The 17,353-nt window shown below is 43.2% G+C and overlaps 1 protein-coding gene and 1 long non-coding RNA gene across 6 annotated transcripts in view; one reads left to right on the forward strand and one right to left on the reverse strand.

Moving 5' to 3' along the window:
• Positions 1-17,353, reverse strand: part of LOC121820148 (uncharacterized) — an 85,856-nt gene that overhangs the window by 38,512 nt on the left and 29,991 nt on the right. For all 4 annotated transcript variants that reach the window (XR_006060573.1, XR_006060572.1, XR_006060571.1 and 1 more), the window contains exon 2: positions 7,996-8,139. This is a non-coding gene — a long non-coding RNA (uncharacterized LOC121820148). The remainder of the gene's footprint in view (positions 1-7,995; positions 8,140-17,353) is intronic.
• On the forward strand, positions 1,852-4,931 carry TPBG (trophoblast glycoprotein). 2 transcript variants are annotated; one of them, XR_009601588.1, is made up of 3 exons: positions 1,852-1,898; positions 2,158-2,278; positions 2,631-2,737. XR_009601588.1 is itself a non-coding variant. In XM_060419379.1 (2 exons), the coding sequence occupies exon 2, from the start codon at positions 2,981-2,983 to the stop codon at positions 4,241-4,243; it is 1,263 nt and encodes a 420-aa protein (XP_060275362.1). In that variant the 5' UTR covers positions 1,852-1,898; positions 2,631-2,980; the 3' UTR covers positions 4,244-4,931. The 2 variants fall into 2 exon arrangements, 1 of the variants encoding a protein (XP_060275362.1); XM_060419379.1 differs by lacking the exon at positions 2,158-2,278 and having other exon boundaries at positions 2,631-4,931.

The following is a 17,353-nucleotide window of genomic DNA, read 5'->3' on the forward strand; positions in this document are numbered from 1 at the left end:
ATTTCTGTAAAGTGATCAGCAGGAGGTTTGGCAAGTAAAAGACACTGTCAATGTGAATTAGTCTCAGCTCAGAGCCCCAGTTTTTTCATTTGTGAAACAGAATTATACGAATAACTACTGGTATCTATATTGCTGAGCTGATGGGAGATCAGATGAGAATATATCTTTCTAAATTCTAAAGATATTTAGAATCTTCTTACTCTCCTCAATAGAGCAGAACCAGAATACCAAGGCAGAGCATTAGTATTTTTTTCCCATGAATAACTAATTTTGTTTTAAAATTATCATACAGTAAAACTGATTCAGTGTGCAAGGTTCTGTAAATTTTAACGCATATCTAGACTTATGTAACCACCACCACCATCAGGATACAGAACATGACTCCAGCTTTTGAGATTCTTTTTTTGAAAATGTTTCACATTCGTATTACAAAGCACTTTTAAAAACACGAAAAAGATTTAGATAAAAGTGCTGAGGATGCAAATGAACAAAACTGGCTTTTTGCACAATTCTTTTGCAGTCTTCATGCCCTCTAGGTATCCACCTGGGCCCTTCTTGCTGTTGGCGGTGCAGTCTATTTCTTCCCACGAAAGTAATCAAGAAGTGACTTGACAATTGGGACCTTTCCTTCACACTAAAGGCAGGCCCATGCCATAGGTACAAACTTCAGCATTCCTTATTGGATCCTTTTTATATTACCAGATCTTATTTTTTTGCAACTGTTTTCTCTAATTGCCATTTTCTCTCTAAAATGAAGAACTTTGAATAACCAGCACTCTTTTAGGGATATTATTTTTTCGGGACAAAAGAGACAGACACTCATTGAGAGAACAAGAATAGAGCTTTCAGGACCCCAAACCTCTCCGGGGTAACAAATCCTGTCTGTAATCAATCATTCCCTGTCTCCTGCCCCAATCCTAGCCTCTCTGCTCCTTGCCTACCGGGCGCATCCTGCAGCGTCAGACTTGGGTTACCAAACTTCTATTCTCCCTGGCGGCCTCCCACCCCCTACCCTGCGAACTCTCCCAGCTAACTGACTTGCGCTGACACACGGCTGCCACGTCTGGGGAGGGGGGCGGGTCCGCTTTCCGGTGACTCACGTCCTCGCTATTTGTCTTTTGTTTCTAGGACGGTTTGGCGGCCGTTTTCTTCCCTCTGCTTTTAATTTGGGAAGCAGGAAAACTAATGAATCAAGAGTGAATCGCTTCTCCACCCATCGTCCCCCCGCCCTTCTTCTTCAAGTTGGCTCTCTTCCCTTCACAAGTTCCGTAACTATCTGAGAAGTGCGGGGGTGACGGGGGCGGGACAGGTGGGGACGGATTAATTACACCTAAATCCGAAGTTGGCAGTCTAAAGCATCACTTGGCTGGGGAGCCTTTCCGAAACTCCCTTGCAGGCAGCTGGGCGTTTTCCTGCTGCCGCTGTACATTTGCAGCTCATTTCTTTACGCTCCTGCTCTGTTATGCCTCTATCTACCTGGTTACCGCTTTAAGTGCCCAGATCAGGGCGAATTTCACGAGATGCACGAGAGGTTTTGTTTCAGTCCAAGGTAAAACCCAGTATGCAAAATGAGGAACCACCAAAGGATCCCAGGGAAAGGGGGAGAAAAAGGGATTCCCTCACCTTTTCCGGCACATTCCTTGTCAATTTCCACCAGGAGGAGGCGCGCGGTCTAGATCCCCCCTCGCCTCCTTCCTTACATCCCCCTACCGAGCGCAGCTCAGGCTCGCCGCGCAGCCCTGGCCCTCCGCACCTCCCCTCCCCGCCCCCAGGGTTGGTTTTTCCCAGCTGCGGAGGTTGGGCCAGGGGCTGGGGTGCGAGGAGAATCGGCGCCTGCAGCTCTGAACGGGCAAGTCGCTGCGACTCTGGTGAGACTGGGAGTTATCTCGAGTGCGGAGGTGAGCGCCGGGGAGCAAGCGGAGAAGGCGAGAGCCTGGGGGGCGGAGGAGGAAATAGGGGCCTGGGGGGCGGCTCCGGGGCCCCTCCCCATCCTCAGGCAGGAGACTAGCGCCGGTCCGGGGGTCCCACCGCCGCATTGTTTGCGGCCTCCCCCACGCCTCCCTTTTGGAGATGACTTGAACGCCCTCGGGTCTAAATGGGGCTGGCTGGGGCGCGGGCTGGGGGCGCCAGCCGAGTGCTTTCCACTTAATCCGTCAGGGTCCTGAAAGACATCAAAAGACTCCTGTAACCTGAAACTTCCATCTCGTCCTAACCTGGACCTGGAGGAGAGGTCCGGGCGGGGGCGGACACCCCGGAAGGCAGGTCGTCCGCGGAGGAGGTGGGGGGAAGGAGCTGGGAAGGAGAAGTTTTAGTCGGGAGGCGCTGGGAATTAAGCAAGAAGTTTAGACGCGGGGGATGAGTCTGATCGGGGAAAGGAGGAGGGCGGGAGCTGGGAAGGGCATATATAGTGAGGGCTCGGGACGCTGCAACACTGTGCTTCGCCCCTCGGGTCGCCTGCCCCTCTGCTTGGGTAAGGATGTGCGTGGCGCCGGAGGAGGCGAGGCCCGGACGGGCTTTCGGAGGGAGGTCTCGGGTACCCGGTGGGGTCGGCTTGGCTCGCGGCGGCGATTCCTGCCCTCGGGGAGCCGCGGGCGCCACCACGCCTCACGCTTGTCTCCCGCTTGTCCCAGGTCGCGCAGCGGATCCTGCGGGAGGCGCCAACAAAAGAGGCGGGAGGTGCCACCCGGGGGCGGCGGCCGCGACGAGAGCGGGAGGAGGAGCGCGGAGCCGAGCGTCCCGACCCGCCGTGCGTACCTTCTGGAGGGAAGGGGCGGGGGACTCGGCCCCGGGAGGGGGACGCCCGGTGGCCAGGGGGTTGGCCAAGTTCCGGCGGCGGCGTTGGCGGCGGCCCTCCTCCGCTCCCACGAGAGGAAAGTTTTCTCCAGAAGCTTCCGGCCGGCCCGCGCCCTTCGGAGCCCCGTCTCCCGAACCTTCGGAGCGGGCGGCGTCCCAGCCCGGCTCCGGGGACACCCGAGCCGCGATGCCTGGGGGGTGCTCCCGGGGCCCCGCCGCCGGGGACGGGCGGCTGCGGCTGGCGCGGCTGGCGCTGGTCCTCCTGGGCTGGGTCTCCTCGACCTCCCTCCCCTCGTCGGCGTCCTCCTCCACCTCCTCGGCGTCGCTGCCGGCGCCCGCGGCGTCCGGGCAGCCCGCGCTGCCGGGCCGATGCCCAGCGCCGTGTGAGTGCTCCGAGGCCGCGCGCACCGTCAAGTGCGTGAACCGCAACCTGACCGAGGTGCCGGCCGACCTGCCCCCCTACGTGCGCAACCTCTTCCTCACGGGCAACCAGCTGGCCGTGCTGCCCGCCGGCGCCTTCGCCCGCCGGCCGCCGCTGGCCGACCTGGCCGCGCTCAACCTCAGCGGCAACCGCCTGAGGGAGGTGGACGCCGGCGCCTTCGAGCACCTGCCCGGCCTGCGCCAGCTTGACCTCAGCCACAACCCGCTGGCCGACCTCAGCCCCTTCGCCTTCTCGGGCAGCAACGCCAGCGTCGTGGCCCCCAGCCCCCTGGCGGAGCTCATCTTGAACCGCCTCGAGCTCCCCGCGGCCGAGCGGCAGAACCTGAGCCTGGAGGGGATGGTGGCGGCGGCCCTGCGAGCTGGCCACGCGCTGCGGGGGCTCCGCCGCCTGGAGCTGGCCAGCAACCAGCTCCTCTACCTGCCCCGCGACGTCCTGGCCCATCTGCCCGGTCTCCGGCACCTGGACCTGCGCAACAACTCGCTGGTGGGCCTGACCCACGTGTCCTTCCGGAACCTGACGCACCTCGAAAGCCTGCACCTGGAGGACAACGCCCTCAAGGTCCTGCGCAACGGCACCCTGGCCGAGCTGCAAAGCCTGCCCCACGTCCGGGTCTTCCTGGACGACAATCCCTGGGTCTGTGACTGCCACATGGTGGACATGGTGGCCTGGCTCAAGGAGACCGAGGTAGTGCAGGGCAAAGGCAGGCTCACCTGTGCGTTCCCGGAGAAAATGAGGCATCGAGTCCTCTTGGAACTCAACAGCTCCGACCTGGACTGTGACCCTATCCTCCCGCCATCCCTGCAGACGTCCTATGTGTTCCTGGGTATTGTTTTAGCCCTGATAGGCGCCATCTTCCTCCTGGTTCTGTATTTGAACCGTAAAGGGATAAAGAAGTGGATGCATAACATCAGAGATGCCTGTAGGGATCACATGGAAGGGTATCATTACAGATACGAAATCAATGCGGACCCCAGGTTAACAAACCTCAGCTCGAATTCGGATGTCTGAGAAGCGCGTGAGGACAGAACCAGGACAACTCTGCATGAGATGTAGACTTCAGCTTTATCCCGTCCTAGGCTTGCTTCACCTCCACCCTCCACTGTAGCCGCCAGTGACCTTGACTGAAAGCAGCGAAGGGAATTTCTCCCTTCTGTAAAGTTTCTTGGTGTGTTCTGTTACTGTGGGACGATGAACAACCGTGCATAGTGTTTTATCCTCTTCCTTCTTGGAACTCAACATGTGTGGAGGGATGTTTTCAAGTTTCAGCATGAACATGGCCTCCTGGCTGTTTTTCTCTTAGTACAGTTCAAGGTGTAGCAAATGTACTCTCACTGATAGCATTCAACAAAAGCTGCCTCAACTTTTTTGAGAAAAAGACTTATTTCATAAATATCAGTTTTATTCTCATGTACCGAAATTGTGGAGAGAATGATTGCATTTCATAAACTGCCTGCAGACCTTAGCAAGCTCTTCAGAGTAACTCCATAGTCCACAGGAGCCCCTGCATCCGAGAGCATGCTTACATTTTACTGTTCTGCATATTTCAAAAAATAACTTGCAACTTCAGATAACTTCTTGACAAGTTACTTTTTTGATTGCAGTTTATATGAAACTATGCTGAAGTTTTTTTATAAACTGCATCGAGAGCCAACAAACTAAATTGTTAAAAAAAATTCAATAAAGATTCTTAAAAGAATTACAGCTGTGTTCAAGTTTGCTATTTGAAAAATGGATTAGGGGCAGTGATACTGAATGGTTTTGGTTCTGCTGATAATTAAGCTGTTAGTTATAGCTGAGAATGAAACAGGAGCAGTGTTTTATACAGATAGGCTTTGGAGATAGATTTGAGATGGTGGATCCTTTCACGATTTACATAGAGAAGTTGAATATTCATGTGAAAGTTAATGCTATTCATTAAACAGTTTTGTAAAAGCATTATAAAGTTGGTAAGAAGGAAGATTTCTGTAAGACAAACAGTTCACATTTTGGGGTTTTTCCTAGGCTGATTAAGTTAGGACATAACAAAATTAGTTACATAATAAAACCCTCCATAGAAAATTGTTCTGTGGATTTTTAGAGCAGAGTGTGAAACAAATATAACGCAAATAAATGTATGAAAGTGAAGTGTCTTAAGACAATATTCTAAAATAAAAGATTTAAAAATGTAAATAAATTCCTGATATCATAATGTAAATTGGAACTTAGATTTTCCTGAGAATATATTTTTTTTTAATGCATAAAATGGAACATACAGGGTTGATGGTTTGATTATCAGAGACCCTGCTAATGTGCTTAAAAAATTGTCATGGTATGATATGAATTTGAGGAAATAACCAGAGCTAACTGTCTATAAACAAGTGTCTCAATCAGTTTCTTATGTTCAATTCAGTATTTAAGCATTTGGGGACATTTTGCTAAGCTAAATTCAGTGTTAGCATATACACCGTTATGAAGACTGAATCACATTTAACGATAAATAAAAGCAATTGGTTAATGAAGTGGTATTGTCAATGATAGGCAAGAATTTCTTTTTTTTTCAGTTTATCATTTGCCAATTAAGCTTAAGAGTAAATTCCATTAATCTCTAACCTCTTATATACAGTGATCTTAATTTAGCTATTATTATTTAATTTAAAGTGTAGGTAAATTTGTATCAGTAAGTCTTAGGGCCCTTCTTTCCCTTTAAAATGATTATGTTCTAGAGAGTTTTATATTTAAAATAAAATGTTTCCATATTTTTATAAATGAAATAGGATTAGGTACTACTTTAGTTGTAGAAATGTTTTTTTAGAATAGAATAGAAACATTTTCCCTCTTTGAGTTAAAGTCAGAAGTTTTCAAGATAGAGCTAAAAATATCTGAATTTGTTGCTTGTTTAGACAGATATGATATTTTAATTTTAACTTATATTAAGTTTTCTAAGGCTCATTTTATGAAATAGTATTCATTATTTTGGGGTTATACTTTAGATCCTATAATTACCTAAAAAAAGGTTAAATATATGGTACTTAATATTCCATTAAACATTTTAAATGTTCACCAGGAATTCATAAACTGGCCAGCTGCCATTATTTCCTAAGGATGATGCCAAATTACCAAAAATATCTAATAAATAAAAGCACACCATCTTAGGAATAAACTGCCAATGGACTTTCATTGGTAAGTTTGCTGATATTGTACAAAACAACAAATTGTAATATTTATAGAGTCTCTGTTCAGAAGAATTATTTCATCATGTGAAAGTCTAACAGTTAAAACTGACCTTTAAGATCCAGGAAAGCAGTAGATAGGTTAGTCTAGATTTTCTCATCATCAACTCACTGAAGCCGAATCTGTGGTACAGTGAAGCTGAGTTTTTAGCCTGTTAAGTGATGGCTTTTTTGAAGTTTGATTTCTTGCTTCTTCCTTTGTATACACTTCCCAATTTAATATCATATCGCTGCTTACTATTCCCCAATACATGGTGATACACATTCTTAAGGTAAAAAATGTTACTGTTTGAAAACAATTCTATTGTATGGTTATAATACTCTAAGTCTATAAGCTTGTAGGGCTTCTCTGGTAGTGCAGCTGGTAAAGAATCTGCCTGCAGTGTGGAAGATCTGGGTTCGATCCCTGGGTTGGGAAGATCCCCTGGAGAAGGAAATGGCAACCCACTCCAGTAATCTTGCCTGGAGAATCCTCATGGACAGAGGAGCCTGGCGGGCTACCGTCCACGGGATCGCAAAGAGCCAGACACAACTGAGCCGCTAAGCACAGCACAGCGTAAGTTTCTAATGCATTCTGAATTCCTTGGCAGATAAGTGCTGCAGAAATTCAGTAAGGATAACTGAATAGGCAAAAAGAAAATGACAGTATCGTCACTTGAAGTGTACTTGTTTTAAACACTGTTTCTTGGTATCATTATGCATTATCAATCCTAGAAACCTACAAGTAATCCATTTTTGAAATTTATTTTGCTTGGTGATACATTCTGTTACTCAGCAAAGGTTTCAGCAGAAAACACCCTTTTTTCTTTGCCAGTTTCATTTGAGGAAAGTTAGAAAAATACTTAAAAATGGAAGCACTTGATAAATCCCTCAATTTAAAAGGTTATTAAAATGTCCAATAAATTTCCATTTAAAGTGGCAAGAATTTAGGCTAATACACCTTGACCCTGAATTGTAACTCCCCCCTTTCAATGGACTAATTCAGTTTGCAACATTAATACATGTATCATCAATTTTGCTTCCCCATGTGATTTAATAGTGACCCACTAGGCACATTTATACCTTACAACTGATAGGTTTTTCTTACAAAGTGAGGAGTCTTTGAAGCACATTAAATAAAAAATTTAAAGACAGACGAGCTGCTTAAATTGAAAGACTGATAGTAGATAAGATTTTTTCCCCCCCTAGAGATAGAGAAAAGATTGGTTGAAATAAATGGTAAATCCTTTAAAATTACCTTAATTGGGAGCAAATGTGGATTATGGTCACCTCAATATAGAATCAGAAATAAGTTACAGCTTTGTTTTCTGTCTTAACTAAAGTGGGTAGGGGAAAAAAAGACGATCCCAAATGAACTGTCATTGTTTCCTTAGGGATTCTGTCATTCATTTCAGTTGCCAACTCTTTGTGACCCCATGGACTGCAGTACACCAGGCTTCCCTGTCCATCACCAACTCCGGAGTTTGCACAAACTCATGTCTGTCGAGTCGGTGATGCCATCCAACCATCTCATCATCTTAGACTTGTGTTCCAAATGTGGGGCTTACTTACTTGAGGACATCAGAGGCTTTGCAGCTCTAGTTTGGGAAGCTTTGCTATCATCTGTGCTGGTTTGCAAGGTTAAAACCAGTTTGGTCCGTGCTTTCTTCCTGCTCCAAAATCCATTCGGTCATCCATCCTTCAGAGAGCAGCACCCTAAAGTGAAGAGAGACATTTTTCAGATGAGATTCAAGTTTCACTTTTACACTTGTGCAAGGATTTTTCATAGTAAAGGAGAGGGAAGAAGGAAATGAGACTTCTAGATTGTATATGGAAAAGACCTCGATGATGTCCTTTTTAAATCTTTCAGTAACTCTGCAGTGCTGTGCTTGAAATAGTTTAAGAAAATATATTCTGTATTGTCCAGGTGATCCTGTGTTTTAGAAGGAGAAAAACAGCTCCTTGAGGGTGTTTTGTACAGATATGTTTCATTCCTAGAAATGTTCGATTAAAAACACAGGCTGGTTTTATGTTGTGTTTTACCTTTTTTTTTTTTTTTAGTTTAAAATTTATTTTTTATTGAAGGATAATTACTTTAAGAATTTTGTTGTTTTCTGTCAGACCTCAACATGAATCAGCCATAGGTATACACGTATGCCCTCTCTTTTGAACCTTGCTTCCATCCCCCTCCCCATCCCACTCCTCTAGGTTGACACAAAGCCCCTGTTTGAGTTTCCTAAGACATACAGCAAATTGGCTATCTATTTTACATATGGTAATATAAGTTTCCATGTTACTCTCTCTTGCCTTGAAAGAGGTCATCTCTTACCTTAAAACATTTCTGCAGCTCTAACTTTGCCATGAGTTAAACAAAAAAATCTAGATTTAAAAATATTTAGTATATAATTTATGTATTTTTAACAAGAATCAGAATTCTCACTATTTTAAAACTGGATGGGCTCTTAAATGTGTCAAGCCCAGATTCTCATTCTACCCTACAAATGAAAATCTTAATAGTGGTGACCTGTTATACAGCAACAACCAGGACTAGGTCTTAGGTTCCATCCTCCCCTTCCAGTCCTTTTATGACCACATGATGGTATTGTTAATTACCTACCTTGAGACCTTTGAAATCCTCATGTCTAATTTTCAAAAAGGCAATTGATGTGAATTTGTTTTATTGTTTTTGCTTTGCACTCAAACATTCACTATATTTGTTTAAATTTAACTTCCAGTGTGTTAAAAAAAAATGAATTTCAGACCCCTATTGTTGTGGTTCATTCGCTCAGTCATGTCCAGCTCTTTGAGCCCCCGTGGACTGCAGCATGCCAGGCATTCCTGTCCTTCACCATCTCCCAGAACTTGCTCAAATTCATGTCCATTGAGTCAATGATGCCATCCAACCATCTCTTCCTCTGTCATCCCCTTCTCCTGCCTTCAGTCTTTTCCAGAATCAGGGTCTTTACTGATGAGTCAGCTCTTTGGATCAGGTGGCCAAAGTATTAGAGCTTCAGCTTCACCATCAGTCTTTACAGTGAATATTCAGGGTTGATTTCCTTTAGGATTGAGACTCCAAAGGACTCTCAAGAGTCTTCTCCAACATCACAGTTCAAAAGCATCAGTTCTTTGGTACTCAGCCTTCTTTATGGTCCAACTCTCACATCCATACATGACTACGAGAAAATCCATAGCTTTAACTATACAGACCTTTGTTGGCAAAGTGACATCTCTGCTTTTTAACACACTATCTAGGCTAGTCATAGCTTTCCTTCCAAGGAGCAAGCTTGTTTAATTTCATGGCAGCAGTTACCATCCTCAGCAATTTTGGAGGCCAAGAAGATAAAATTCATCACTGCTTCTACTTTTCCCCCATCTATTTGCCATGAAGTGATGGGACTGGGTGCTGTGATCGTAGTTTTTTGAATGTTGAGTTTTAGGCCAGGTTTTTCACTCTCTTCTTTCACTTTCAAGAGACTCTTTAGTTCCTTTTCGCTTTCTGCCATAAGGGTGCATATCTGAGACTATTGATATTTCTCCTGCCAATCTTGATTCTGGCTTGTGCTTCATCCAGCCCGGCATTTCGCATGATGCACTCTGCATAGAAGTTAAATAAGCAGGGTGACAGTACACAGCCTTGACGTACCCCTTTCCCAATTTTGAACCAGTCTGTTGTTCCATGTCCAGTTCTGTTGCTTCTTGACCTGCATACAGATTTCTTAGGAGGCAGTTAAGGTGATCTGGTATTCCCGTTTTTTGAAGAATTTTCCACCGTTTGTTGTGATCCACACGGTCAAAGGCTTTAGCATAGTCAATGAGGCAGATGGTTTTCTGGAATTCTCTTGCTTTTTTTAATGATCCAGAGGATGTTGACAATTTGATCTCTGGTTCCTCTGCCTTTTCTAAATCCAGCCTGAACATCTAGAAGTTCTCGGTTCACAAACTGTTGAAGCCTTAGCTTGGAGAATTTTGAGCATTACTTTGCTAGCATGTTAGATGAGTACAATTGTGTGGTAGTTTGAGCATTCTTTGGCATTGCCTTTCTTTGGGATTGGAATGAAAACTGACCTCTTCCAGTCCTGTGGCCACACTGAGTTTTCCAAATTGGCTGGTATATTGAGTGCAGCACTTTCACAGCATCATCTTTTAGGATTTGAAATAGCTGAGCTGAAGTTTCATCACCTTCACCAGCTTTGTTCATAGTGATGCTTTCTAAGGCCCACTTGACTTCTCATTCCAGGATGTCTGGTTCTATGTGAGTGATGACATTATTGTGGTTATCTGGGCCATTAAGCTCTCTTTTATATAGTTTGTCTATGTATTCTTGCCACCTCTTAATATCTTTTGCTTCTGTTAGGTCCATACTGTTTCTGTCCTGTATTTTGCCCATTTTTGCATGAAATGTTCCCTTGGTATCTCTAATTTTCTTGAAGAGATCTCTAGTTTTTCCCATTCTATTGTTTTCCTCTATTTCTTTGCATTGATCACTAAGGAAGGCTTTCTTATTTCTCCTTGCTGTTCTTTGGAACTCTGTATTCAGATGGGTATATCTTTACTTTTCTCCTTTGCCTTTCATGTCTCTTCTTTTCTCAGCTATTTGTAAGGCCTCCTCAGACAACCATTTTGCCTTTTTTGCATTTCTATTTCTGTGGGATGGTTTTGGTTGTCGCTTCCTGTACAATGTCACAAATGGTTCTTCAAGCACTCTATCAGATCTAATCCCTTAAGTCACTTCTACTGTATAATCATAAGGGATTTGATTCCAGTCCCCTGTGATGAAAAAGACATTCAGACCCCTGAGTATGCTTAAATATGTTTGAAATAATTTGGTCACAGGAAATCTTGTTACTGTAAAGCTCCTCTGAGCTCATATGAATCCATCATATAATAGGAAGTATTTCAGAAATTTAATGGTGGTATTTCTTGGGAAGTGAAAAAGAAAACTCTGGAAAGCTGTACTAGCCTCTGTAATTCTATCTTAAAAGATGAGTTAGCTCAGCTGGTGAGAACAACAAATAAGACCAAGTTCACGGCCGTGAAGTCACTCAATCACCAGGTGAGAGAGCTTTGCATGCTCGGCTCTCCAGGCCCGCACCAGCTCCAGGTGCAGGCTGCCTCCCTTTCTCTGAGGACCGAGACCAAACAGGGAATCCAAATCAATGCAAATCCATCATCACCCTGGAAAACCAGTGGACTGACGGGCCAAATCCTGCCAGCCCTGCTGCTGATATGCCGAGTTCATTGTCTTTATATATACAAGACTGACCTCATGACAACCTCTACATCCTCACCTTGTAGTATCATGTCACAGATCCCAAAGACTTCCTCATCTATGTGAATTTTGAGAAAAATCTATCGTTGGTGCCTTTTAACGTGTTACATGGAAGTTCGTTAGGTTTGCTTGACTACTGAAAATGAAAACACAGTGTAAGATTTGAGATCATGATTACCATATCACAAACCTGTATGGAAATGTTGATAAAACAGAAATGCAATTTATGTTTAGCTGACATTTTCTGATAATAGGATTTACTGCTGGTTCCCATTTGAAGGTGGTGAATATAAGGGTACATTTGCTTTTAAGGAAGCCAGAGCTTAATATATGAACAACTATACTACTTTTTGTGAAAAAGCAAATATTTGAGAATATGTTTTCCAGGGCTTGAAGATGTTACCAAGAGAGGCTTTTTTTAAAGTGGAAGTTTACAGTTCTCCACTACCCTGAACCCCTGTAGTCATTTTTGTACAACTTTGTCTCCCTTCCTCAAAGAGAACCATGCTACGTAACATTCCAAGGTGACGACTTGGCACCGTAGAGAACTGTGCTGACTGGAACGCTAGGTCGGTCAGTTAACAGATGTACCTCTCTGTGTGTGATGCAGCTTCTCTGAGTTTATGACAGCACAGCTAGTTAAATGTATTCAAGGATGACTTTACTCTTTCAGTTAGACACATTCTGTAGTTATTTTTATTTATTTTTTGGCTGCGCCACATGGCATAGGAAATCTTAGTTCTCCAAGTAGGGATTAAACTCGCGCTCGCGCCCCGTGCATTGGAAGTACAGAGTCTTAACCAATGGACCACCAGCGAAATCCCTCTGTAGTTATTCTTATAGATCATGTCAAACACATAGCTATTAAACATATAAAGGACATTTTAAAATTAACTCATGCTTCTTGCAGATCATTTAAAAATACAGGGGGACAAACACCATGAATAATCCTATTACTAAGGGAAAAGCACCTTAATATCGATTAAACCACCTTCTGTTTGTATTATGTTATACCTTGTCTTTTCCTTTACAATGTTATGAGCATTCCCCACTATCATTAAATACTATTTTAATAGTTTAAAGTACTATAGACAATCAGGTATTTTACACAAAGAGGATGTTTCTTGCTAGTGTTCCAATAAGCACCGTTGAACCCACCTGTGTTTCTATTATACTACATCTCCCTGTATTTTCACCTGTGTTTCTATTATAATACATCTCCCATTTTTCTCTTAAAGTAGATCCTTGAATGAGATTCACTGCAAAAGATGGCAATCTTTTTTTTTTTAACTCTAAAAATATTTTTGATGTCTATTTGAGAATATTAAATGTAGAATAGCACTGTTCATTGTATATTTTAAGAGTTTCATATCAGATTTCTTATAGAGTGCTGAATGATCTGTGGACAAGATTTTGAACAGATAGAAAGTTTAAACTGTTATTTAATTTGTCACTGTTTTTAATCCAAAAATGTCCGCTCTGTTAAAATATCAGAATTAGAAGATAGCTAATGAAATAACTCATTTGTATGTGTGTTTGTGCGTGTGTGTGTTGCAGGGTTGGGAGAGGTGGTATGGGGTGTGGAGGAATGTCTGAGAAGTTAGTTATAAGTTAGCAAGCAGGTTTTAGAAGACAAACCTGTTTTCCTGAATTCTCTCTTTTTTGGTGATTTGTGTGTTCTTAGAATTAGATTCGTGCACATGATTTAATTGTGCTAATCTTATGGTTAAATTGCTTTAAAATTTCACTGAAGTCCTATGAACCATTTATTCGGTTCACTCATATTTATTCAGTGCTTTCTATATACCAAACGTTGTTGCATTAGAGTAAAAAATGAATTTCTGAAATAAAATTGCTTCTGATCCAGTGGAGAGGATAAATAATGATAATTGCCAACATTTTATTGGGTGCTTAGTATGAATCAGATACTAGGCAAACCCTTCACATATAAGATCTTACGCTCACTGGAAGAGAAAACAGGCTTGGAGATGCTAGGTGACTTGCCCAAGGACAACTAGGCAGCAAGAATCAGATGCGGGATCTTTTTTTTTTTTTTTTTTTTTTGGTCTGTTTCCAAGACATGTGCTGTCAACGCCTGACCTTTAGGAGCAATAAGATGTGAATGACTTTGTTATAGGGCATAATATGATAAAGCACTGCCAGAGATTTAAACCGTGTGATATGAAGTTCAAACCAGGGAGAAAGCTTATCTAATTGGAAGATTCAGAGAAATGTTCATGGAGGATTGGCAAATCCTTAAATCTTTAAGATGAGCTTGAAGAAGAACCAAATGGAGACAGTGGGTAGAAGAGAAAACTCGGGTCAGAGCATAAGCAAAGGGAATGAAGGCGACTAAGGACCAAGCGTGTGCTAGGAACGATAGCATTTGAAGCATGATGTTTATCCAGGAGAAAAGTGGAAAGTGCTAGTAGAAAGATATATCTGTGCATGTGGGCATGCATGCTAACCCACCTCAGTCATGTCTGACTCTCTGCAACCCTATGGACTGTAGCCCACCAGGCTCCTCTGTCCATGGGATTTTTCCAGGCAAGAATACTCAAGTGGGTTGCCATGCCCGCCTCCAGGGGATCTTTCTGACCCAGGGATCAAACCTGCGTCTCTTATGTCTCCTGCATTGGCAGGCGGTTCTTTACCACTAGTGCCACTTGGGAAGCAGTTATGGTCAATAGTTCCCATTTAATTCGGTGGACAGTGGGGAGGTATCAGAGGTCTTTGAGCAGGGGAGTGATATGCATAGATCTGATTGTTCCCTCAGGGATGACATCCACACTGCCTCCCCAAATACGTTTGGGTGATCAAGCCTGCTGACACCACAGGTGCATCAGGAGGGAACGAAAAATGTTTATTACTCTCATACGGGATTTTCTGGGAGGGCAAGGCTTGGCTGTGTTTTTCACTGTGACTAGAGGGTAGGGCCAGAGTGAGTTGGGGTTTTCACGATTTTAACTGCCCACCGGGTGCCAAAGGATGAAGCTCATAGGCCACTTTATGGGTTTGCCCCAGTGTGGGGCAGAAAGTGGAGGAGGGGATGGGCTTGAAAGCTATCAGTACTCAGACATCACAGGTGAAGTCAGACTCAATTATAAGTCACCACTAATGTTTGACTGATGATGTGCTGTGTCTCATTTAATTGATGTTGGACTTGTTTAAGAAAGCTGTTATGCCTTTCTAAAGTTTAGGGCATGTGGCCATTAGGGAGGTGGAAGTTTCACTGAATGTCTCATTCTAGAGTTTCTGGTATATGTTTTGAGAAGTGAAATGCAAGCCATGGTCATCATCAGTAATGTCTGGAACTCTGAAAGGGATAAGGAATGTTTTGAGGAGGCCTTTAATTTTGACCTTAGTATGGAAAAACCTAATGTGGGCAAACAAATTAATAAAAATCAAGCCTTGATTTTTATCTTAGGTATCTCCAGGGCAGTCAATCCCATAGTGCTTTAGCCCAAAGGTGACAGCCTTGGATAAGGAGTTGTTGCCATTGGTCAGACTAAATGGACAGATAATTGGTATTGCCTCAAGATTTTGTTAAAAACAAAACAAAACAAAACATGCACACTGAACCAATTATTGATCAAGGATTTTTCATCACTGCATGTAGTTTGGCCAGTTGTGTTAATCCTTGAGCCTCATCCTTGATGTAGGTTGACTTGGTTAGGGAGTGGATAGCAGCAGCTTGCTAGATGCCTCCATCAGGTTTTATGGTGACTTTATCATAGATAAATAAATGAATTCCTTTTTCCCAGTTCATCCTGAGTGATCTCTCTCTCTCTCTCTCTCTCTCTCTCTCTCTCTCCCCCCCTCCCTCCCTCTCCAGGTGGCCAGTGGCTCTCCCCACTCTTTGCACTTTGGTAACCATAGGTTTGTTTTCTGCCTATGAGTCCATTTCTGTTTCATAAATAATTTCATTTGAATGTTTTTTTTAGATTCCACATATAAGTGATATCAAATAGTACTTGTCTTTGTCTGACTTCTTCATTTATATGATGATTTCCAGGCCCATCTATGTTGCTGCAAATGGCATTATTTCCTTCTTTTTAAGGGTGAATATTCCACTGTATGTATGTACCAAATCTTCTTTATCCATTTACCAGTCGACAGACATTTAGGTTACTTTCATGTCTTGGCTGTTGTAAATAGTGCTGCATCGAACATTGGAATGCATGTATCCATTCAAAGTTTTCTCCAAATACATGCCCAGGAATGGGATTGCAGAATCATATGGTAGCTCCATTTTTAGTTTTCTAAGCCCTCCATACCATTCTCCATAGTAGCTGAGTCAGTTTACATTCCCAGGAACAGTGTAGGAAGGTCCTTTTTCTCCACACCCTCTCCAGAATTTCATTTGTAGATTTTTTGATGATGACCATTCTGACAGGTGCAGGTTATCTCACCTGGTGTGAGGTGGTATCTTTTTGGTTTTGATTTTCATTTCTCTAATAATTAGTGATGCTGAGCATCTTTTCACATGCTGTTGGCCATCTATATGTCTTCTTTGGAGAAACAGCTGTTTAGGTCTTATGCCCATTTTTCACTTGGGTTGTTTTAATATTGAGCTGTATGAGCTATTTGTATATTTTGCAAATTAATCCCTTGTCAGTCACATCATTTGCAAATATCTTCTTCCATTCTGTAGGTTGTCTTTTTGTTTATGGTTTCCTTTGCTGTGCAAAAGCTTTTAAGCTTAACTAGGTACCATTTGTTTTTGTTTCCATTACTCTATGAGATGGATCTAAAAAAATGTTGGTGCGATTTATGTCTCAAGAGTGTCCTGCCTGTTTTTTCCTCTAGAAGTTTTATGGAATCTGGTCTCACAGTTAGTTCTTTAATCCATTTTGAATTTATTTTTGTGTACGGTGTAAGAGAATGTTCTAAATCATTCCTTTACATGTAGTTGTCCAGTGTTCCCAGTCCCCCTTATTGATGAGACTGTCTTTTTGGAGGGGCTTCCCTGCTGGCTCAGATGGTAAAGAATCTGCCTGAAATGTGGGAGATCCAGGTTTGATCCTTGGGTCAGAAAAAATCCCCTGGAAAAGGGAACGGCTACCCACTCCAGTATTCTTGTCTGAAGAATTCCATGGACAGAGGAGCCTGACGGGCTGCGGTCTGTGGGGTTGCAAAGAGTCAGATGACTGAGCAGCTAACACACACACACATCTTTTTGGATGTGGATCATTTTTAAATTCTTTATTGAATCTGTTACAATATTGCTTCTGTTTTATGTTTTGTTTTTTTTTTTTTGGCCACAAGGCATGTGGGGTCTTAGCTCCACAACTAGGGATCAGACCCACACTTCCTGCACTGGAAGGTTAAGTCTTAACCACTGGATCACCAGGGAAGTCCCCCAAAGACTATCTTTTATCTCTTGTATATTCTTGCTTTGCAATAGATTAATTGACCGTGTGTGTTTATTTCTGGGCTTTCTATCCTGTTCTGTTAATCTAGGTATCTATTCGTTGTGCTGGTACCATATTGTTTTAATGAGTGTAGCTCTGTAGTATAATCTGCAGTTAGGGAGTGTGATTCGTCTGGCTCTGTTCTTTTTTCTCGCGATTCCTCTGGCTATTCAAAGGAATAGGGTCTTTTGTGTTTCATACAAATTAAAAAAAAAATTGTTTCAGTTCTGTGAAAAATGCCATTGAT

Source organism: Ovis aries, chromosome 8 (assembly GCF_016772045.2).
Source record: "Ovis aries strain OAR_USU_Benz2616 breed Rambouillet chromosome 8, ARS-UI_Ramb_v3.0, whole genome shotgun sequence".
Lineage (NCBI taxonomy): Eukaryota > Metazoa > Chordata > Mammalia > Artiodactyla > Bovidae > Ovis > Ovis aries.

Excerpts from the sequence above, each read along its gene's own strand:
- TPBG (XM_060419379.1), top strand. The coding sequence starts at position 2,981 with ATGCCTGGGGGGTGCTCCCGGGGCCCCGCCGCCGGGGACGGGCGGCTG.